The following is a 25,095-nucleotide window of genomic DNA, read 5'->3' on the forward strand; positions in this document are numbered from 1 at the left end:
AGAGCAGCAACAAGCAGACATGCTACATTCATTTCCAACTGTTTGCACATCCATGAAGAGGAAACACAGGATAATTATTTCTGTATGTCCATACACAGAGTCTCTGCAAGCTTTCCAACCTACAACTTGGGAAGCAGCAACAATACAGAGTCCCAAATTAGCAGCAGCAGGAGTGGTGTCACATGAGTAGCCATGACACAAGCACCATCAACCCTAAAGGAAAAGTCCTGTTTTCAGTCTTGCAGTCTGTGCCCAGAAAACAGACAGCTACATGCAGAATAATGTTACTAAATGTCTCATGTAAAATAACCTCATTTATTCCTGGTTTTAAAAACTATTCTACATTACAGTAGCTCCATGGCTTCCCCTGTGGCAGCCCCCTGCCCAGGAACCATCACCCCTCTGATCCAGAGCGCTCCCATCACCAGCAGAACATCTTTCCTTCTCTTCCACATCTCCGTGGCTTCAGCTGTGTCCTGTCACGTCTGACCAGACTCAGCCAGTTGCTCCTGGGCTTCCTAAGCCATCAGGCCCTTCTGCACACAAAAGGAAAGCTACAGGGCTGGCTGAAGCTGGGACCCAAACTTCTCCTGTCACTCTCTGTAACCCAAGCAAAGCCTTCACTTGTTCAAAGAGAATTATGAGAGTCAAATCCAGCATTAGCAGCATTGGAGTTGCTTTGAAATTCTCTGCCATGAGCCAACATGAGAAATAGCAAGGAAACCAAGAAGGAACAGCTCTGCACCTGCACCACATGTTCCAGGCATCTACTGCTGCAGGGTTATCAGTATAACATCTCAGGTATTTGCAGTAATTTCCAGCAGCCACTTGGGAAGTGTATGAATAATCCCTTTTAACCCCAGTTTTAAAGAAAAAGTTTAACAGTAATCAATTCCTAAACTAAAACCCACACCAAATTACTTAGGATAAATAAATAATCCCAGGTTGAATGTCTTCCAAACCAGACAGGGAATTTTTCTATTAATTATATCCTGAGGACAAATTTCCAGGGACACACTACTTTGTATCTTCAGCACATCCTCTTGTATCCACCCATAACATCATTTCAAGTTTAATAGATCCAGCCTCACTAGCTAATGGAGTCAATCCTCAGCCTCACTTAGCAGTTTCACATATTACTATTTTAAGTACTTCTTTAGGCACATCTAATAAATCACCCTTCTTTCCAACATCTTAGCTGCTTCACTGTTACACACAGAGTCGCTCTTCAAGAGTTTCCTGCCACAAAACTCACCCAGATTTCAGTTCCTTTCACCCCAACTCTTGCCTCTCCAGTCAACTCATCCTGGCATTTTTTCAGTTCTCATTTCCAATCTCTCCACCCACTCAGACTCCTAAATTCAATGCAAAGACACAAATGCTGTCCTCTTTTCTTGAGTCCTCCTCCTTTTTTTCTCTAGGCATACAAAGTCAGCAAATATTTCAACACTTCCAACTAGTTTCCTTCTTTACTGATCTTATCCTATGGAAAGGAAAGCAAAGCAAAACTAAACACGCAGGTGTGAGTGTATGGGTGAGAGCGAGATGGCAGATGAGGAACCTTCTAGGCATTAGCCACAGATCAGGGGGAGATGGGATCAGAGATCAGAATGTTGCTGCAATTTTTACTCCTGGTCATGACAACAAGCACTTAGTACTTTTCTCTGTGAGCAGAGTACACACAACATCCTGATACATCATTCCAACTGCCTTGGGTATTTAGAGTGCTAGAAACATGAGCTGGTTTTAGTGCAGTGACCAATTGAGTTGGTTCACCTGATGAAACTTCATACAAACATGATCTCTTCTCTTAAAATTCCCTAATGTGCTTTTACCTGGAATTTCATGCAAGACTGCCCCTTCCTCTGTAATTCAAGTGTTCAGAAAGGCTGCCAGCCACGAGGCAGCTGGCTCAACCCTAATCCATGCACCGGACTCCATAAAATGAAAACTCTCAGTTGGCTTTCTCTCAACTTTTTTTTCTGCACATGGGGAAGGCAGAAGCCTATTAAAGCAGAAATAAGGGTGCATGGTCAAACCTACCCACCTCACTGCCTTTCAAGTGCTTGATTTTATAGCACAAATATCTGTATGCAGTAAGAAAACCAAACCAAAACCTGAGCCTTGCCAAGAATTTTCTGTTTACCACATCAGGTTTTCTAAAGCCTCTCTTGTGTAATTGTAGAGGATATCCAGCTTTTCGTACTGTAAAACCTCAGAGTAAACAGGGCTGGATTTATAGTCTCTTCTAAGCTGCTTCCCTGTCCACTTTAAGCACAACAAAGACTTCTACTTCTCCATAGGCAAAGTATTTTGCTCACAGTCAACGAAGTCCACTTCTTCATGTCACCACTAGCCTGTTAACACATTCACACTCCTTGAGATGAAACCTCATCTGCCTCCTACTCTACAGCATCACCAGAAGCAATTAACAGTTTGGGGTTTGGGGTGTTGGTGGTTTTTTTTCTTTTTTTTTGCTTCTGTGCTTCCACTTTTGAATTAAATTTCTGCATGAATAAGCTTAAATATTCAAGTAGTGAGAGAGAATAATAGCTAATCAAGCTAACAGGGTATTTTTATTTCTAAGTAATAGGTTACGTGCAAAGGACAAGGACTATTGTCCTCCCAGAAAGGAGGTGAAGGGGAAAGGGGAAAAGCAGCCAGAAGTAATTTTAAAACAATAATAAAAATCAACAACAATAATAAAAATCTCCTTGTTTAGGCAGGATACAATATTTTATCTGCCCACTTCCCTCTCTAAGGGTGTGATAGGTTAATCTGGCTTTCAGCAGGGGTGAAGAAAAAACCACAGAGGCTGCTTCTGGAGAAGAAGCTCCTCAAAACATTCTACTCTGTTCAGCAGAGCCAATCCCTAAAGGCTCTGATGATTGAGATATTGGCTGGCCCAATATAAACCATGTGACCAGCAGTGAGAGTCATGGGGAACAACTCCGCAGTGTGGAGCCCAGACAGGATCAACTTTTCAGTTCTGCAGAACTCTATAAATATTTTTCAATTGATAGAACTTGAGAACAAACGAACCTACAGACCCAATTCTCTCCCGAGTCAGAGAAAAGGAAAAGGTGAAGACACATGAGAAGAACAACATGGCAACGCTCACGTGAGGAGAACAACATGGCGACACTAAGGTCGGTGCAAAAGACAGAAGGGGAAGAGGAGGTGCTCTGAGTGGTGGAGCTTAAATTCTTCTGTAAGCCATGTTGAGGACTATAATACAACAAACTGTTTCCCTGGAATTCATGAAGTGCATGGGTGGGACACAGAATTCACTTATAGCCCGTGAGAAAAAGGCACTCACACTGGAACAGATGGATGTTATGAATCTGTGATGTGGTGAGAGTCTTGAACAGAGACAGAGAAGGAATCCTCGCTTCCAGAGACAGAGGAAGAGGACCTTTGCTTTTACACTAGAACAGCTCATCCCTGAGAGACTGTACCCCATGAACAAAATGGCGCACACGAAAACAGCTGTGGGAGGGACCCACACTGCAGCTGGTTCAGGCAGGACTACTACTCATGAAAATCAGAGCTGGAAAACCACACTGGAAAAGTGTTGTCATCTTATTGCAAAAGTTCCATACCTTCCTGGTGATTTCTCACGGACATCTCCTCACAGCACTGACTCCTTCTCCACAGCACAGCCAACAAACTCCAACTCCCTTCTCACCCAGCTAACCCACTCTTTCATAGCACTCATCCTCACTGGACACAACTGTGGCCTGTTAAGGGCAGGCCTGTTCCAAATCTTTGGTGATTAGTACAGCTGCAACTCCTCAGCAGTGAGACTACCTTCTGTACTGCCTTGATTTTCTTACATTCCATCCCTCCACAGAAAAGTTCAGAGAACTGTGCCCCGTGGGAAGGACCCCATGGCATAGCAAAAGAGACTCCTCTCCCTAAGCCAACCGAAGAAAGATTTTTTTTTTTAGAAGTGGCAAACTGACTGAAAACCCATGGTTTCCCTCCCTCTGCTGAAAGTGAGAAGGAAAAAAGGGTTAGTGGAGGGAAAAGGTGTTCTAAAGGTGTACTTTAGTTTTCATTACGCTCTTTTAATTCCCTTTTTTTTTTCCTTTATACCTTTTAAAGTTTTGAGGCTGTTCTGCCCTAAAGTGTTTCTTCCCAATCCTTACCTCAACTCATGAGACCCTTTGATATTTTCCCCCCCTCAAAAAAATGAATAATTTTTTTATTAAAATAAATGAAAAAAATAGTTTATTAATTCTTCTTTGCTGCTCAACTACAGCAAAGGAGAATGAATAAATAACTTTTTCATAGGCCCACTGGCATTTGGCCAGCATCAAGTCCATGACAAAGGGTTGCCTCAGGCACTGTGGCACCAAATCAAGGAATCATTGAGGACAGTGTAAGCAGCCAGAGAGCCTGGGTCTGGTTTTCTGGATCTCCTGCAGGCTGCCATCCCTCCACCAGCACACACAGTCTGTGGAAGGAAGGTGAGGCGCTGTGCTCTCCTGGCAGGAGCTCCTCAATCACATCAGTACAGGGAATGCCAGTGATCCACATAAGACAACTCATACACAAGGAAGACGCTTAAGCAAAATTATTTTGGTTACTGCACCAGCATCCTGGGGACTGCAATAATGGCTCAGCTCCCTGATGCGGATCTGCAGAAGCAATCCTTACTATTGTTTTGAAAAAGGAAATATGAGAAGAAAAAAAAGAAAAAGAAGGGAGAAATAAACCCAAAAAACCCCCCCCTCAACAAAGAGCTAAACAATATCTGACCTTTCTTTTTATGGTATTATCATAATGAATATGAAATGCTGCATTTCACCTGAAGCATGATACATTCAAAAAAGGGATGGCAGGGAAAAAAGCAGATCTTATGCCAGCAGTTTCTGCCTAAGGATGGGATACCATTCTGAAGGCATGAAATAAAGAATGTAACCGCTTTGTGAAAATCACCACATGCACAAGGTTGTTATTTCCTTCTTCCCAGAATTTCAAAGAAAACATTAATGAAAGTGGGCTATAATATGCATATTTTAAATCATCAAATTACCTACCTGAATTACTTTCACAAACCTTACTGAAATAAACTTCCCACCTTTCTATAGAACAGAAAAATGTGTGGCTGAGCTGTTGGTTATGTTTGTTGAGGAAATTACAGTACAAAATGAATGTAAGCTGTAGCAGAAAATCTGTGAAAATATACCAGAAAAAACCAAATTGCTCTCTGTTGAGCTACTTCCAAGTTCTACTGCTTACAAAATTACCTACTTGATGTCAAAGTTGTCTTCGAGGCCATGCAAAAACTGCCACGAAGTAAGAGGCCCATTATGATTTTTCATATTCTAATTAATTTATGTTTTCTTGAGTTAACTGCAGATAAAGCCAAAGGGTAATTTATTAATCTAAGAACCTAGATCCATTTGTATGCATGCCCCAAGAGACAAACAAGGCTGTGATTTCCTTTTTCATGAAATCAACTTGAGGCTCTAGTACCAAAAATGTGAAGTGGTATTACAAAGTCATTTTCTGAAACTGTGACTGTACCCCATCATCTAGGACAAAAGAAAACCATGCATGGTTTAGTTCAGTAGTAAAAGCCATACAGAAAAAGTTGGGGAAATCTGCCAATTAAAATGGACTACCTGATATTCTAAAATAAAAGTTGATCTCAAAAGGAAAAAAAAGAAAAAAAAAAGAGGAAAACTAGAAATGGAATGCAAGAATGAAGAACAGAGCTATAGGGAGGGCATCTGCAGAAAACATTCAGAGCAGTAACATTTCCTGATTTCCTGTTTGTGAACTATATTTAATGTCTTGTATTTCCATGTCCTCCAATCAAGATACCTACAAGTAATTACCTGAGCAGCTGTAAGATGACACTGCATTTTTCTTTCTTTATAAATCAAACAGCAATGTTTTTTCATGATTATTGTTCTTGTGAATGAGATACACATTATACAGACTATAGTTTTTACACTGAGAATATTCAGTGTCAGGAAAAAGATATGATAAAAAATTTCCTTTCTAAAGACATAAAATCAATCCTTACTTGACAAATATTCAGAAAAATCTTTTTCTCCAATTCTTTCTCATAACTTTTTTTGTCCAGAATAATCAGAATTGCCTCACCATTGCCTTGCACAGGTAACAATTCAGCCTGAACATTGCCCATTTTTTCCACTTACAGGTAAGAAACACTGCTGTGGAGCTGGCTACTGAACTTTGCACACCTAAGGAAGGAGAAAGGTTCTGACAGAAGGTCTCAACAATCTCCATGTGCATGAAGTTGCCAGTCACCAGGCTGCCCATAGGCATCTTTGCACTTAACAGAAGCAGCTCAGAAGCCTCTAAATCTAAGAACATCCTCTCTTAGTGCTCCATTCCTCACCAAAAAAGAAGCTGAACATTTTCTTGCCAGCTCTCTTCCTCCAGCAGTATGTTCCCACACAGATGGCAAAACATTTTTTGAGACTTGGTACTGCAGGCTCCACTGAAGTCAGTAGAAACCCTGTGATGGATGCCTTAGGATTCAGCTTTTATATTTTTCAGATCCTGTACGGCTTTAGTGTGTAACTCTAAGACTCCATGGACTATCAGCTACTGTTCTCCCATTTTATTCTGACAAAGCATTTTCTCTCCAGGCCTGAAACTCAAGGATACCTTACAGTCTCAGGCCCCAAAAAATGTAACAACAGTGAATTTGGGGATGGGGGTCACAAACCTGGAGTAAATTACTTCATTACCCGAAGCTGTAACTGGAGGATTAACCCCTATATATTAATGGACCAAACTTTTATCTGTATGAAAAACTTGTGAACATCTTCCATCTTGGGTGTAGCTTCTCAGAGGCTTCTGACTGCCCAAGATGTACCTATTGAAGGCCTTTAATAAATACCCACTTTATTCTCTTTATCTTGTCTAGCCTCTGTTATAGGTAGCCACTCTTAAGGCATCACCTGGCACCAATTTCTCTAACAGAAAGATTGAATCCAGCTCCAAGGAAACCTGAAATATGAAAAATTTAATTTGTTTCCTCCTTCCACAAAAGGCCAGTGCCAAAAGGATTAGGATGGCTGCCAAATGGAGAAACCACTTCAAATTGCTCCCAGACTCAACTGACCACAGTGATGTCAATCCCTAGAGTACACTCTTGGGGTGCAACCAAGTCCAATCATATCCCACAAAACTTAAACACCAATATATTTAAGATCTTATTCTCAGAATGGGATATTAATTTCCAACTGCTCACAGGCACACTGAGCAAAGGAAACATCAGAATAAACTGAAATCCAAGTAAATTATGAATCTTCTGAGATGTGTTGATCCTGAATTTCAAAGGACTGAGTAACGACTGTAACCCTGCATCTACTTTCCAGTATAAACCATGCAAAGCTGCAACATGCCCATGAACATGTCCCTCTGAACCCTGCATCGTGCCAGCAGATATCCCAGCCTACTCACAGAATCATCAAGACAGCCATTTCCTCAAAATCCAGAGAGAACTTTAATATTAAAAAATTATGATAATTTATTGCACGTGTCTTTTTTTTATTGGCAAGGCTGGCATACATTTAAATTAATATGATCTTTGGCAGCCTTTCTCCAACAAGAATTAAGTTCACTGAATTGGAATGAAGTAAACATAAATAAATCAAATATCATCATCCAAATCAAGGACTTCTGGACTGAAAGGATTTAGAAATTGCTGAAAAAAACAAAGAACAAATCCTTAACATTCCATACTGCTTTGGCTCAAGCTGGGAGAGAAATTACTTCTTGCCTCTCAGAACTGCACCTACACTTCTCCTGAAACTTTCAGAAACAAACAAAAAAAAGCAGATCAAATTTTTAAATACTCTTATCTTCAGGATTATGTTCTGATGCAATCTTTTACTGTGCTCAGTGGCTTAGCAGTTCCTGTTGTTTAGCGGGATAACTGAGATAAGCTTTACTTTAGCACTCATGAAAGTTAAACATTAACCTAGAATGAAATTCCTTCTCTAAAGATTAATCTAAGCAGCAAAGCCAATGTAAGGATTGCACAGATTTCTGTTTTTAATTTCCAGCACAGTGCAAGCACTTTGGCACCACTCTGTTGCTGAAGCCTAGTGAAAAACACCAGGCTGACCCTCTAACAGTCTGACACCCCAAAAATCAGAAATTCTATGACACAGCTACACAACGTGATAAATTATTTTGCAAATATCAAATCCATTTGTGTTATGACAAAGGCAATATTTTAGTTTGCCAAACAGCAACAAAGAACCCTTATCTTAGAAACCAGCATGTGATACTGATGTTCCTCCTGTAAGTGCAGCTGCTAAACCCAGGCAGAAACCAAAGCTACAGCAAAATCAGCAGCAATTGGGATTCTGCATTTGAGATGGAGGGTCCATATGCTTTTTCTCCAGATCTTTATGGCAGGTCTCTGGAATCCGTGGAACTGTTCAGCAACTGACCCAAAAAACCTAAATTTCAGATCAGATAATCACTACAGGGATACTGAATCACATCAAATTTCTCAGTCTTTCATTCACTTTTCAATTCTCCTCTGTCCTTCCTGCTGTCATCATTCTGCCTAAAAATACCAACCTTTTTCACATTTCTTTATTTTCACCTACCTTTCCTCTCATTTTCTGCATGGATTCTGGTATTTGTTAATACATTTGCTCTCTGCTTATATTTTCTGCTGCTAAAATGAAATTGTGGATCCACATTTTCATCTCTGATTAACATGTAGTCTACTCTTCATTACAGACTTGATTTGACATCTGTCTTTTTGACCTAATAATATTGGGACTTTTTCTGATTTCAAATTGCTCATGTTGTCTTTTTCTATTGCCCAAGAAAGCTTGCTGGCAAAATTCAGAGATAAACAGCATGTGCTCTTCTGAAAACACGCAGAACCAAGTAGCAGGAAGATCTAATGCTTTTAGAAATATCTAAAAAGCTTCTCTTCACAGGCTGTTCAAAGATCACAGCAAAGCCACCCCCTGGTCAGCTGTCATGAGAAGTCGTCCTGCCCTGACACCTCCTCCAACATTACCAATCCAGCTCATCTGAGGAGAGGATCAAAGAGGAAACTTGCCCTTTTTCTGTTTGCTGGGGTTTGCTTTGTGCCATTTCAGCTCCCTAAACTTCCTTGCTGCAAGATCAGACATCTGCTAAAATTTAGCAGAGAAGAAATGAGGAGGAAGGAGAGGAGAAAACTGACTGTTTCTTCAACAGCACGTACTGCTTGAGCTCAATGCTTGTGCCAAACCACTCTGTAGCATCTCTCCTGCTAAGAAACCCTTAAAAAATCAGCTTGGAAAATCTGACCATCTCAGATCTGGCTACAGATCCTAAGCTACAACAGCTCAAAATGTATAAGCTGAAAGGCTGCAAAAGCAGGATCATTCTGGAATTTCAAGCCTGGCTGAAAATGGGAGACTCCTCAGTCCTCTATGTTGTTCCAAACTCCAAACCAAAGCAATGTCTCAGTAAAAGGAGCAAAATTGCTAGAACACATCATACTCAAGAGTGGCTCCAATCCAAGCAGCTCCAAAATATTAGAAGTCATCTTCCAGATTTAAGCAAGTAATTGTCTGTTAGCATATCCACAGATGTGCTGTCAGCAATAGCCTCAAATTAGTTTCTATGGCAATCACCTCTAAAGAACTAAAAAATACACACATATTGACTTACATGGTATTACTAGTTTAGCTTTAATAAGACTAGTCTAATAAAATCCTCTTAGATTCCTTATTTAGAATCATAAATGTAATTCCTGCTGCTTAGATGAAACCTTTTCTTTTTCCTTTTATTTCTGTCCAATGGAGTGTACAGAGTGGTCAAATTGTGTGGGAACTTGGAATAGCAACATTACCCAAAATCAATTTTTTTTAAAGTTTGTTATTGGCTCAAACAAGGAAAGAAAAAAAAATTCTAGAGGATCTTTAGAGTGCCTTAAAACCTCAGAACCTGAATTTACATGGAAGCCATTTATTGACCACGACTCTGGCAGAGATGTCTTCCCAGGCCAAGTGGAAACAAGAAATGAAGGGACAAGTCATATGTTTTATAAATGCCTAATTATTACTGTTCTTCAACAAAACCTATGACTTGGGATAAGAATTTAAAAAATAAATTGCACTGGCTTGGAAACATTGTGTGGTTTCTTCATGCAGCTGGAATGGACATCTTGAATATCATTACATTCCCATGGGATTAGTACTTTTCTAACCTACAATCATACTTACAGAAATAAACTATGCTGGTAAAACAAACATTAGATTGGATAATATTGGATAATATTTCCTCACATCCAGCATTCATGTTTCAATATTCATGTCTGGGCAGAAGAAAAAAAATGAAACACGATATTGTCATTATTGTACAAATAAGTGTTCTTATTTTCTGTTCATATATGCAACAGCTATTGGCACTTACAAAATACAAAACTGATGCTTAAGAGATACTGTGATGCATCTTCTAAACACTACAGTGTTTTTCTAGTAGAAGCTCCTGTCTCAGCTCAAGAGAAGGAAGAGTTTCCCTTTCAATACAAGGATTCAGAACAATTTGGAAAAATCTTAGGGACTTAAATCCAATGCTGGTTTTGGTTTCAACACTAAGCCAGATGCCTGTTGTGGATCAATGTTAGTCAGATGCCAGGCACCCACAAGAGCCACTCATTCACTCCCCTTGGCTGCTGGACAGAGGGGAGAAAATTTAACAAAGGTCTGGGAGAGAGATCACTCATTAAATGCCGTCATGGGCAAAACAGGCTCAGCTTTGAGATAAAAGGTGAATTTATTACTAATAAAATCAGAGCAGGATAATGAGAGTAAAACAAGCCCTTAAACACACGTTCCCTTCCCCTCTACCCCTCCCTCCTTCCACACAGAAGGCAGGGAATGGGGGTTCTGGTCAATTCATCACCCATGGCTTTTCACACTGCTCTGGGAGAGGAGCTGTTCCCACACTGCACCATGGGGTCCCTCCCATGGGAGAGTTCTCCCTAACTCCTCCAATATGAGTCCATCTCTCAAACAGCAGCTCTCTGTGAACTGTTGCAATGTGAGTCCATCGCATGGAAACATTCCTCCCAAAACTGCTGAGGCATGGGTCACTCTTCCATGGGGTACAGTCCTTCAAGGACAGGCTGTTCCAGCATGGGAACAGGACCCCTCTCTCCAAGGGTCTCCCATGGGTTCACAGCCTCCTCCCAGGCATCCACCCGCTCCAGTGGGGGCTTCTCCATGGGATCTCTATATCCCCGTGGATCTCCAAGGGGAGACAGCTGTTCCACCACAGTCCTCACCCCATGCAAAGGAATCTCAGCTCCGGCACCTGGAGCACCTCCTCCCCATCCTTCTCCACTGACCTTGGTGTCTGCAGAGCTGTTTGTCTCACATATTCTCCCTCTGCTCTTCTCTGACTGGAATTAAAACTGTAGCACAAACTTTGTTTTACTTTCTCCTTAAATAAGTTATAACAGAAGCATTATCACCACTGCTAATTGGCCCAGCAGCATGTCCATCCTTGGAACCATCAGTGATTGGCCCTGCCAGACATTGTGGAAGCTCCTAGAAGTTTCTCAGGGAAGCCACCTCTGTGTCCCTACTCACTACCAAAATCCAGGCCACACAAAACCAATACAATGCCTTAAGAAGTCTAAAAAAATAATCTAAAAATAAAGAATCCTCACCTTTCAAACTTTTCTGTTAGTAATTTGAAGTAACATCCCTCCAGGGAAAATCTTGTCCCTCTCAGGTAGTAAAAAAAATAAAATTAACAGCTAAAATTCTGTTTAAACCATTAAAAACATCCTGTGTACTTATAAGGAGAAAAGGTGGATAAAACCATTAATAATTGGACAGATATTCTGAAACCTTTCCATGATTATAATTAATCCACAACTATCTAGAACAATTTTTTGTAAGGAACACACATCTATAAAAAAAGATTATCAGTGGGATTTATTATTAGCCAGAGGCATACAGTACTTGGAAGATTAAAGCAGGCACTCAGTACAGTGCTACATAATCATTTTAATTGGATAAAGGTTAACTGGATGATAATGCTGATGTATGAATTAGGAATTAGAAAGCAGCAGTTTTAAACTGCTTGAGGAAAAAGGAAAGCCCCAGAAATCAAGAAATACTTCCCTCCCATCCAACCTGGGGCCATTGCCCTGCCATGAATTCAAGCAAACATACTTCCTGACAGCTCCAAACCTATAGAAGGAGAGAAACTGTCTTTCTTTTTTTTTGTTTGCCTGTAGAACCAGCAACAAACTCTGAGTTTTTCCTTGCCAAGAAACAAGAACTCATTTCATGATCCAATCACTGCTCCTACTACAAGCTTCATACACTGGTATCAGGAGGCAATCACCACTGTAGCCAGCATTTTTTGATTTCCATATCTTCCAAAGTAGATGGACAACAGCGAAATGGGAAAGGAAAAAAAAAAAAGAAGAAAAAAAACTTGCCTCCACAAAAAACCCCAAAACCAAATCAGAAGCCAGTAACCCTTCCACCACAAGAAAAAGCAAGGTAAGAAGATAATAACAAGGTAAGATTAAAACAATAACGAGCTATAGCACAGGAAAGCTAAAAAGCCATCCAAAAGGGATGGGGACAATCAAAAAAAATATGGAACATGACACAAAGCTTGCCACCTATTCATACCAATAAAATCATGCACAGAGACTTGTGGAAGACCAGAAGTAGATAAAGCCCCTAAACACTCAAAGCCACTCAACCACCCAAACCCTGCAGGCAGCATTCCAGGTCTCAGGAGGACTCACTCATCCATCTGCAGAGCTACACTTGCAGATGCTGGGGCTGTGCTTTCAGTGCCTTGAACTGGACACAAGTCTCCCATTGCCAGGGCACAATTCCTGCATTATTCCATCTCTTGCCCATTTACTGCTGAAATCTCTCCAAGAGCCACTTCTAGCACAGAAGCTGAATCAAGGAACCGATCTATCTCTAAAAACACTCCCTTAAGAATAAAAACTGCATCACAGTGGAAAGTGCCAGGAGTCCAAGAGGACAGATTTATCTTGAACAAAAATGAGACAGATCCGTGCCGGAACGAAGCGCCCATGTAAACATGGTCTCAAAAGGTGGATTTAAAAAAAAAAAAAAAATCACAGAATTGCCTGGGTTGGAAGGTACCTTAAAGATCATCTTGTTCCATCCTCACTGGCCTTGGACACATCCAGGGATGGGACAGTCACAGTTTCTCTGGGCAACCTGTGCCAGTGCCTCACCACCCTCACATGTCTAATATAAATTCACTCTGTCAGTTTGGAGCCACTCCCTCTTATCCTGTTATTACATGCTCTTGCAAATAGTTTTTCTATCCTCTTCAAAATGGCTGAAACATAACAGCTGTATATTTATAATAGATTTTTCTTTACCTAGGGTAACCATCACACTTTATGCCTCTCATGTCTTAGGCTTATTATTTATTAAAGGAACAGCTGCTACCAGTCCATCTCAGAGTTACACAGTGAAAGACTGAGAGATGCGTGTGGAAAGAAAATTGCAGACCCTATATGATGAGAAGTCTGTATGCAAGACAAAAAGAATGTGAAATGCAGCAGTAAATATCAGCTGTGTTGTCCCCACCAGGATACCATGGACATGGGAAAGGCAGTGTCTCTACAGACCACATCCAACACTACACAGCCCTCTTAGAACTATCTTGGGGCCAGGAGTTGGGTCAGTTGAGCTTTGCTCCCTTGGCTGGGCACGCTGAGCATCTAGTCCAAGTGTGTCTGGTCTTTTTGTAACCTGAAGGAGCAAACCAAAGCACAGAAAACAGAATGCTGAGGATAATGAAGAGCTTTTTCTCAAGCCTGTGCTAAATGGGTGTCTGCTAGCTCAGCTATGAACCAAACAAGGTAAGACAATTTGGCTTCCCTGCATACAGCCATTGCACTCATGTGTTTTAGAAGACAGAATAAACTACTGTACTCTTGGCACAAACATCATGCTGATGGAACCCATTGGTTAATCTTGTCCATTATATCTGTGAAATTAAAAATTAATCTACAGGAAAATGCAGCATTGCAGTTTCATTAAATGCTGCAGTACATGTTTACCTAAATATTTATTTATGCAGACAATCCTTATCCCTTTTCATCCTTTTTCCTCCCTCAGCCTCAAAGCAGAACCACTCTTTGAAAAAGTCCTTATTTTTTCATTTCATTTCTTTTTGAGACATGCAAAACAATCAGTGCAGGGAAAAACAAGAGGGAAGATTTTTTTATTATCAGCAAAAGAAAGACAGGAATCATCTTGCAACATATGCTCCAAGTCTTATTAGTCACTTGATTTGAAATATATTTCCATGGTAGACTACAGTCAGGGCTGAAAATCCCAGCCTTCTTTCTCAAGTAGGTGACTATACTAAGGTTTAAGTGCAGGATAAATATACCATCAGTAGTAATCCTCTATTTCCAAGCAAATCAAATTTAAGTACTGGCAGATAGAGTGAACTAGTTCAACCTTTGCTGTGGATGAAAAGCTAAATAAAACCTAAGAGCTCAATAATCAATGCAAAGAGTGCTAAGATAACATTCAGTCAAACTTTTAAGCATGACTGTACACATCTCAGAACATAACAACACCCATTTCTGTTGAAAATGTCATTTGTTGTTGAGGACATTCTGTGCTGCCAAAAATCTGCATGTTTCCCCTTTCATTAAATGGATCATTTTCTTCAGAGCAAAATCTATGGCATTTTAAACTGCTGAATTTCAAGTAGTGCAGGTTTAAAATTAATTTTCACCTTCAATACTGTGGCAATTTGCTTTGAGAAACTAGAAAGGGCACATTATGCAGCCTAGATAAAAACAACTATTTCTATTACAGTGAAAATGATAAGGTGGAGAGAAACCATTATCAAAGCAGTAAGACCACTGTCACTGTGTCTCAAATTTTCAATAAAAAACAGGCCAAACAATTTTTCTCTTTTCAAAAACCTTGTCAACCCTGGCAGTTTAACAAACTCTTTAGCAGGAAGACAAAGACCAGAGGGAAGGAACTGCTGCCATCAGTGCTGCCTGAAGTAGCCCCCAGGACAACACAGTAGGATTATCAGATATGGTGACAAGAGGAAGCTAAGCAAGTAAATAAAGAGATGGGGCAGACATTTGGTGGCCCATGTACAAAACAGGGGACATCTGGGGATTCTGGGGTGAGATAATGTCAAAGCTTTAGTATGGTCATACCCCAGCTTGTACTGGGCCTGGCTAAAAGTGGTTTTTGGGTTTCACAAGCAACATACCTAAATACATGGCACAAAATGCTATGTATTTAGGTATGTTACTTGTGAAACCCAGGGGGTTTGAGAAAATGACAAGATAACAATTTCTGGAAGCATTATAGATCAGAAATGTCAACAGTGTTCTGTCAACAGTTATAATGGATTACCTATTACAGGAATTTACCCAACTATTTCCTGGTCCATGTAACACAAAGATAACAGTTAACAATGTAGCAACGTGCATTTATAATTTTGTTATTTCTGGGGAGGATTTTTGTAAGAAATACACACTGGCCACAAAATGGTCATGCATCCCAGTGATGTTTAAAAAGAAAGTGGACACATGTAATGACTTTACAAGAGAAACCAAGCAGTCATGAGATGCCAAGTGTAACACCTTCCAAAGCCAACATTCACTTTACATCTGAAAGCTGCTCTGGTCATCTAGCTAAAGATTGCAAAGCAAGCCAGCAGCTGATTACAAAGTGCACTAGATCTCCAAACTCCCAGGTTTAATTCATCCTCACAATATCCAGACCCAAACTTACTTTATTATAGTAGTGGTTTGGTCTTCCAGGAAAGGAAAAAAACCAAACAGTTACATGCATTCTTAAAATGGAATTAGACATCTCCAAATGAAGCTAAGTGGGGGTAAAAAAAACATGCATTAGACAAAATAATTTTTTGCCAGCTGTGACTGTTTTATAATTAATTTTGGACAGGGAGTTCAACACAGATGGTAAAATAATTTCAGTCCTTCAAGGAACTCATGTATGCTAACTACTAGACATAAAATTCTGCACATAGTAGCTGCTCAAAATTGCTAATATAATAAACATACACCAATAGCTTCCATCTGAACACTCTTTCCCTTCAAACAGGGAATGAAGCACACCTAAATTAACTAACTTCCTACTCTGCATATTCAGTAACTCTGAAAGCAGGCTTTGACAAAGGGCAGGCTCCAGATGGGTTTTATGAACAGTCTGGAAGACAGGAGCTGCAGACTGACCTGCAAAAGCACCTTCCTATGACAATAATGTGTAGGTGGGGGCTACTTCTCCCATAACAAAACAAAAGGCAAATCCAGGAACAGTGTTATCCACCTGCTTTGGAACACCAGCTAACAACCCATAAGGGGCTACTAGGAAGAAACTTTTGTCAGGGATAGTCATGGAGTAATTGTGTGGTATGACAGGCTTTTCCCAAAATTCCTCAGAAACAGCTGGTGCTGCAGTGTCAGCAGCAGGACTCACTGATCAGTGGCTTGATCTGAAGTGTCATCTAGATCACTCAACATCTTAAGGATTCTGGCACACAGAGCTGCAAACCATCCAAACCTACATCAGTGCCCTGTTGTTCTAGCATCTGCAGCACCTGCATTTGACAGCTGTTTGCAGATCAGGCCCATGCAGTTTTACTTCCCAGTAACAGGTATAATCCATACAGCAACATGCTAACAGGCTTGACACTAAAAGAAACCACTAATAAATTGTAATTATCTATACAGCATTTCATTCCACCCAAGAAAGTTTCATTTTGATATTTAAAAAACAAGCAAACATGAAGTCACCAGCTTACACTGAACACAAGAAAATGTGGAGATATCCTTCCAGTACCACTTCCTAAGAGTTCAGGGTTAAACTGAAGTCAAGGAATCTGGAAGGCAGCATTCAAGTATCTTCCATGTCCTTTCAAAAAAAGCAATCTACTGTCTGAGCTTGGCCATATTTAAACTGTGTGATGTGTTGTCCAAATATGAACTTGATAAATGCACTGAACTCCCACTCAAAAAAAGTAAAGCAAAACCAAGCAACATTAATCTTTAAAACATGTGGGTGGTTCTGCTTATTCCCTGTTCCTCCCTTTCTGCTCTGCAATGCCCCTCTACTGCTAATTCCTGCATCAAGACTTCAAAATCCACCTAAGCTGGCAGAGGACCACAAGAGGAAAGAATGAGAATCTCAAGGTTCACAGTACATCTCTGCAGGAGAAATACAAGTCCTTCTATAGTCTGTGTGCTCTGCCCACTACTCAGGCCTCTAGCCTTGCATTGTCAAAAGCAGCTCTCTTTTAAAAGAGTTAACAAGGAGGCAGAGGAACAGATTTTTTTGTATTTTGTATTTTTTGAAAAATACCTTCAAGAAAGAAATCAGAGCCAGAAAACACATTATCTTTTTTTTTTTAATTAACAGTGAGCAGAGTTTCCTTATATACTAATTCTGTATTATTTTAGAGCCAAGGAGCCACAGAGCAAGATCACTGCATTTGCTCATGGGGTTTCCACCCAAACAGCTCCTTTTGGTGTGCCCCTTCTGGTCCTTCCCAAGCTGGAGGAAGAACTGGGTGCATGGGCTAACTCCACAGGTTTTACCACAGGAGTGCATCCCCCCTTACAATGCAGTCATTATCACAATGCCTGGAACAGTGCTCACAAGGGATCTGCAACAAAAACCAGATGGGCAGATTTCTCAATGGAAGTACAGGTGGAACATCCAAGCCTTCCCTTGCTTGCTGTAACTTCAAGGCTCTGTTTGGATCTGAGTAAGAAAACCCAGTTCCTCAGCAGATGGTACAAAGAGCTGCTGCTACAGCAAGAGTGAAGAACAAAGAAAGCTGCCACAGAGCCAGGGAACATGAAGGCAGACACAGGAAGAGTACCTGCCTGCTGGATTAGCAGAGCATTTACACTCAGCCTCCGCCTAGAGCAAGAAGTAAAGCACACAGGAAGAAGCAATCCTCCTTTTGGGGGAAATAAACAGCATTAAAGGAGAGAAAAGAAAGGAAGGAAAAGATCATATTTGGCAAAAGCAATTAAAAATGAGATTTTTACTTGGTACTATTCCAAGACAAGAGGTACCACATCTCTGACTTGCTGCTTATTGCTTCCTGCTAATGGGAAAATGCAAATTTGTCCCAGTCCCTGATAGCAAGTACCATCTTGCAGCCAAGCTAAGCAGCCAAGCTAAGTGTTTTCCTAAGCAAGGAAAACACTAGGCATATTTGGAATATCAACCACAATAACAAGGAGTTCCCCAAAGCTAAGAAACCAGTTTGAGTTGCATTTACTAGCAATCCTCTACAAATTAATTTCTTTGGTAGAAGCAGGTGCTGCTATCCAGCTCTTCCATTTCTCTTGTTGGGGTCATAGGCAAGTTTAATAGCAAGCATTAAATAATATTTGCTATAAAATATTATTTAATATTTTAATAGAAAACATTAAATAATATTACATAATAGCAAAGCATCAGTGTCATTCCCTAGCCAAAGCCCAACATGCCACAGACCTGGTCAAAGGGGTGTGAGGAAGGAGGGAGGACCATGGGCAAGAGTTGTACTGAACAGCGAGCTGCTTCCAAGCTGCTGAGTTGGATCAGCTTCCATCTGGCTTTTTGTTTAAAATTGTTGTCAGCAGATCTGAACTTCCTAATATTTGCTATCCATTTCTGAATTTATTACCAGCATTCAAAAACCTGGGGCTCACATGATTCCACTCCACCCCAAAACACCTGCTGGCAGTGACTCCATTGCTGCCACACGATCTTGCACCCCAGACCACCTTGTCCCTTCTCCATCAGCAGCCTGTAGCAGCTGCACTGTGCATCTCAAGGGAGTTTTTATGTGATTTTTAACCCAATCATTGTAGTAAAACATTACTAGCCCTCCTAAAATACTATATAAGCAGTTGTACTTGACAATAAATTCGGATTCTTTGACCATCACACCGAATCCCCATGTCTCTCTCTCTTTGTCACCGATACTTGGCAAACAATTTTTTCCTTAGGGAGTCAAATTTTTTCTTATTAGTTTCTTTGTCATTTAACAATCTATGTCTATTACCTTCTGACTGCTTTTGCTTACCTCCTCCCTTTACTTTGGAGAGGGCTTTTGTTTTAAATGCCACCCCAAATTTCAAAATTACCCAACAGTCAGTTGACACTCACACCCTGAGCCCTCATTTCAGAATCCTTCCCTGCCTGCAGCATTTGTGGTTGAACCCCCAACCTACTGAGATACTCATGCCTTAAAAGCTCCCAAACTTTCCAGTCTTACTTCCATAATTCACACATTTATTTCTGTAACTTCAGATAGACTTACTTTAGTCACGAATGCATTTTTACTTACTGATGCTCTTTTCTAATTCCTTTCCTCACCCTCAATAATTTCATTATGCATTAATCAACTTTCTTTAGATAAATCAAAGAAGACAACAGAAAAACAGAGGAAATCTTTGGAACAGTAATAGTAGGATAGGTTAGGGTAGGCTAGGTATTTTTGTTAGTATAAAGAAAAATATGAATTTCACAAAGCAATTTTCTTAGTAAAGAATCAAAGCTACTGAAGAAGAATTAATTTCAATTACCATTACATATCACCCTTAATATTTTGCCCAAATGCAATAAAAACTGAATAAAACACTGCAAAACCTAGAAAGAACAATCAGTGGGTGAAAGGACAGGGATGAAGATGCCAAGAGAACAAAGACCTGAAAAATAAATGATCTTGCTTTCTAAAGAAATAGTTTCACAGGAACTGGTTCAACATTTAGGAAATAAAGGAGTCACTGCTATGGAAATATGCAGTAGCCCTCACTTGAAAAAAAAAAAAAAAGAGGTGGCATAGTAAATGTAAGAATTAAGGCAACTTAAAGCATGCCCTTTTGTTCTACTGCATGAAATAACATTTTCTTTTCAAATTATCACACGCTGCTACAAGGTTATTGAACTATCACATCAGGAGACCAAACAACATTAGATCCATATGTTCTTAGGATATAAGCAAGTGGGTAAGAAGTTTCTGCTCTCAAATATGAAATCAGTGATTGTGACTTCATCTGCAGGGGAAGCTTTTCTGTTAAGGAACTCCGAATGGTTCTGTGTGCAGCAGAGGCCATTAACTCTGGACTGCAAAAGTGGATTTCAGTATCATAGCAGTATCATAGCAGAACAGAAATCATGTTACAGCTGACCTTTCCAAATCAGCCCAAAAAGCCCAAGGGCATTTTAAATATTAAATTGCCACTTCAGCTTTATTCAAAACACTTTATAAGAAAGAAGTCCATTGCACACATACTTTACAAAAACTATCCCCCAAGGGTAGAAGAGAGACAAAATTTTCCAACAGTCCCAGTGACTCCCTCAGCAACCAATTCCTGAAGCTGTTTAAACAGGTGCAGGAGAGAACCTCTTCAGAAAGGACAAGAAGGCAACGGAGCAAAAGAGGGAAGATTCCCTACAGATTGAGCTCTCCAGCACATGGATGCACTTATGCTTTTGAAAGAGCAAAAAAAAAAATAACTACAGTAATTCCTGAGACAGCACTTACCTCCTGGCAGTACTGAAGAATTCCTTCTTTTGTCCCAATGCAGGTCTTGGTGCCAGAGGGGTCTGATTCCCACTTTCCATTCTGCACATTCATATGCATGTTGAGTTTGCCACAGAACATGGCAATCTGAGGTTCTGCCAGCAGCCCTGCATTCCCATCAGCAGGCACCTGGAAGGAGAAGAAAAGTTTTAATCTCACATTTGACATTTCAGTCCAGCCAAAGCAACAGGTCAAGCAAGTCTGAGACAAACTCCAGACTCATCCACCTATTGCAGCAAACCCCAAAATTTTTTATTCAAAGATGTGAGAAATATAAATGTGGTGTTCACAGAAATCCAGACCACCATAGCATAATTTTAAAGCTTAACTGCTGCAGTGGGGCCCTGGCCTGGTAATAATTAGCATTGACTCCATTATTACAGAAGGCTCATCAATTTCTTTATAATATTTTTATTATTAAGAAATTGCTTTTATAGACAGTTACAATACACCTGGACCTAACTAGTCCACTAATCCAAACACCACCACCATTGGGTAATTAAGAAACCATCCCTTGGTAAACAAATCTCCATAACACATTCCACATTCTCACAATAACAGGTGCAACAAGTGAAGATAAGAATTGTTCCTCATTCTTTTCTCTGATCTTCCCACAGCCTCTCCCAGAAACACCTGGGAAAGTTATGTGTTGCTCTCTGTGACCAGAGAGCTGCTGCCACACTTAACCAAACTGTTTTGTGGCCCAAAACTGTTTTACCAACTTGGGCTAAACATGGGACAACGAGGACAGTTGGAGCACAGTTATAGAAGTTTAATTTTCCAAATATAGCTGTTGTAATGTGGGGGAGGAGTTTACTAACAAGTAAATAGAAAAGTAAACAAGTTTTTAGCACGAGTTTCTAAAAAACCTCACAGTGCATCCTTTTCCAGGCACCTCAGCAGCACAATGCCTCCATTTTATCATGTCTTATGAAGATGGTAGGTTAAAAGCAGCTTCCACCAAAGCTTTTCTTGGATTGAACCTCAAAATGCAGAGGGGCTGGGGAGGTATCAGAATGGCTCTGCTGAAGGTTTAGCTGACAAGCAGGAATTACAGAACACCACCTCCCCAACAAGCATTAAAATACTAGGCTCAAGACAGGTGCTCCTCCTCTTGAGCCACAGCCACTGCCCATGACACCAAACCAAGCACTGCTGGGGCACAGAGCCACACATCAGAGGCACCCTCAGCACAGGTTTAAATCTCTGCCATGGTACCACAGCACTGAGGACAAATCAAGAGCCAAGAAGGTATAAGGTGAAAGGACTGGCTTTTTGTTTCACATCTGAGGAACACGACACAAGGAGAAACCTCTCTGGGTTGGGTACCTCAAGAGACAAGTCTACAGCTCCCCACTGCCCCTCACACTCCAAAGGACAGTTGGTCATATTCAAGGTGCAGCAGAGTATTTATTTCAGTTTAAATATGTATTTTTAACCTTTAATCTCTTAGCTAGAAAGCTTCTCAAGAGGAAAATTAAAAACAATTTAAAAATTCACCAAAAAGAGAAGAAACAATTATGGCATCATAGGAGATATGCAAACCCAGGATATTAGTTTGACTTTTTGTTTAAACACAAAAAAAGATTTCATGAATTTTATATGCCTACTCTACTAAAAAACACCCCAAAGTCCACACTAAGAAACACTGTGAGAGTGATCATCTAACTATCCATTGGATTCTTTTGAAAGTGAAGATGCCAAAATTAAACCGAGGTTTTATTTGGGGATTTTTTTTAAGAGAAAAGAGAGAACATTTCTTGTCCTGTTTTCACAAGATGTTAACTTGTTACTGCAATTCAGCTCAAAAAAAAAAAAAAAAAAAAAATTTAAAAAGACAGGAACACCTCAACTGGCCAAGATTTCCATTTACTATCTCAATTTCTCTTCTCCTGTGCAACAAGTACATTCTGTACAATTTAAGAGCCAACTACCACTGTTGTTCCACTGGGTAATTAGAGAATTTTCCAGTAACTGGGATAACACCTTGTCTTGGCTTGCCTTGATCAGGAAAACTATCACTTGCTTACTCCTCCTAATACCTACAGAAACTTTAGAGAGCAACTCAAATGTAACACATCCATAACAATCTGCAAAATATCCTCCAAGTTAATTATTTTATTTTTCTTTATACATGCAACATAACCCCATCAAAATTCCCATAAAATTAGGAGTCATTCCAGAGATGATGTATGGATGAGAACTCTATATTCCCAGTCCATTCCTTCAATTGAGATCTTCAGTAAATTAATAAAGCACACAGTTGTCCCACTGTGGCAGATTTTAGGGTTTTTTTTACTTAAAATCATAAATCAAAAGGAAAGTATTTAGATCATAGAATCAAAGATTCATTCAGGCTGAATGAGAGTTTAAGATTGAGTCCAACTGTAAACATAACACTGCCAAGTTTAACCAAAATAAAAGCCAAAAATAAAAGCCAAAATTTAGCTAAGTAATTTCAAGGGATCTCTATATGGTGCAAGTTCCTGATAACATAAAATCTCATTAAATATTACTTATTGTAAGAAACATCAAACAGTGGTTTGATCACTAAGGGGACTGAACAGTGGTATTTTTGGGGAAAGGTGGGGAAATGTAGCACTTTCTGTAAAACACATACACTTACAAAGATTAAAAACTCAAAAAAAGCAGGAGACTAAAACTCAGGAAAACTTACACAGTGGTAAGTGATTTGTCCCACACATACTATCATAACATTTAAAATATGTGAATGAATTAATCACTGGTCACATCAAGGGTATATCCAGCTAAAATATGTGAGCTGGTGACAAATTTTATGCATCACTGAAGTTTTCTTCATAACCAATGGTTTCATTCATTTACATTCATACCATCACAAGAAAAAAATACCAGCATTACAATGCAATTAAATAATCTAGAGCAGCAATTTACACTGATAAGCAGCTTCTAGAGAAGGAATGTTCAATAACATAAAGCTACAGTCCAGTTTGTTACAACAACACCTGTAGTGGCAAACCTCTCCTTAGGACTAATCCTAAAGCTCTTAAGCATACTAGTCTCCCAAAAAATAACCCATGGGACAGAAACATAATTACATTAACAGCAACTATTTACTTTATTAGTATTCCGCAAAAGCAAAAACTCAAAGCATATTAATGGAATTGTAATCACATATTTTTTTCTTGTTTGCATATGACTGAGAGCTAGCAGCATGGCTTTTTTTCCTGCTTCTTAGCAAATCATTAAATAACAGATCAATTAGCACAGCATCTCAAGGTAACTTCAAATGTTATGCTCAGGTCTTGTCAGTTTTCAAAGACCAAGTGAGAACAATACTCATCACTTCCACAAGGCATCTGTAATATGATTTCTGTAATGTGAACTACATAAATGTGAAAAATGGCATGTACAGGACTCTGAAAAATTATCTCAATTGATGGTACACTATTTAGATCTCTGCATTAGTCTACTATGCCACAAGACATTCAAACACCAGCCTTTTGATATAGAAAATAAAATTATTGATTTTTACAAGTGTAAGGGTAAGGGTACAAGTTCTGAAAGAAAGGTACCATGGCCGTGGTAATGCTCAATGCTCACAACAGCTTCTCTCTTATAGAATTCCAGCATATCAGAGGTCTGTCTTCCACAGTTTCAAGACTCATTTTACCTCCATCTGAGTGCATGTCCTGGTTTAGGGCAAATTTGGGAGAAAACCTCCACAAGGGGCCCTCCAGAAAGCAAACCCACACGGCCCCCTCCCCTCAACCAGTTTGGGAAGAATTTCCTCAGAGAGAAGTGGAACAAACCTGTTTATATAACAGGCAGAGCACTCCCCAGCGCACAAAATGAACAATAGCAGATGACAAAACTCATTCACTGCTCTGAAGAGATGACAAATTCAGGAAGTCTCTCCTGTGGGTGCTTGCTCTGTTATCAATCCCTCTGGCTCTGGGGAAGGCCGCACAGAGCAGGCCCCGGCAGGCCACAAAGTGCCAGCTCTCGGTGCTCCCCAGGTCCCAACAAATCCAAGAAAAGGGAAAGAAAAACAGGCCAGGGAAAACTTCTCTGCCTCAGCTAGCTGAACTAACTAAAGACCAGCAAAGCACCATGTTCTGCCCCATCCACGCCCAGACACCACAGTGGAGGAGTGAGAGCAGCGTCATAACAAACTCTGTACTTCTTCTCTCTGCCTTCACTCTCAGATCCAGTTTTGAAGGCACAGAATGTAATATCCAGCATAAACAGAACATCCAGTTGGGGATACAAGCATCATAACATCACCCTAGGACAGTGCATCCTCCTGCGCCATCCTCTCATACACTTCCTTCTTACAAGCAGATAAATGATGAAGTGCTTAAAACATTGTTTTGCAGAAAACAATTTCAAAATACCTTTCAAGGAGAGGCTTTCAGTATTTTTCATACTCTCACAGGTGGGGATATTAGAGAAAAGCAAATCTAACCAACACTAAAGACTGAAATCAGAAAACAA

The 25,095-nt window shown here is 40.0% G+C and overlaps 1 protein-coding gene across 3 annotated transcripts in view; it reads right to left on the minus strand.

The window, feature by feature from the left end:
• APP (amyloid beta precursor protein) overlaps positions 1 to 25,095 on the minus strand; it is a 199,370-nt gene that overhangs the window by 131,604 nt on the left and 42,671 nt on the right. For all 3 annotated transcript variants that reach the window (XM_054270244.1, XM_054270245.1, XM_054270243.1), the window contains exon 2: positions 20,581 to 20,748. In XM_054270244.1, coding sequence (XP_054126219.1) covers positions 20,581 to 20,748 — 168 coding nt within the window. The remainder of the gene's footprint in view (positions 1 to 20,580; positions 20,749 to 25,095) is intronic.

Source organism: Melozone crissalis, unplaced genomic scaffold, assembly GCF_028551555.1.
Source record: "Melozone crissalis strain CALT ecotype California unplaced genomic scaffold, PUWL_Pcris_2 ptg000009l_1, whole genome shotgun sequence".
Lineage (NCBI taxonomy): Eukaryota > Metazoa > Chordata > Aves > Passeriformes > Passerellidae > Melozone > Melozone crissalis.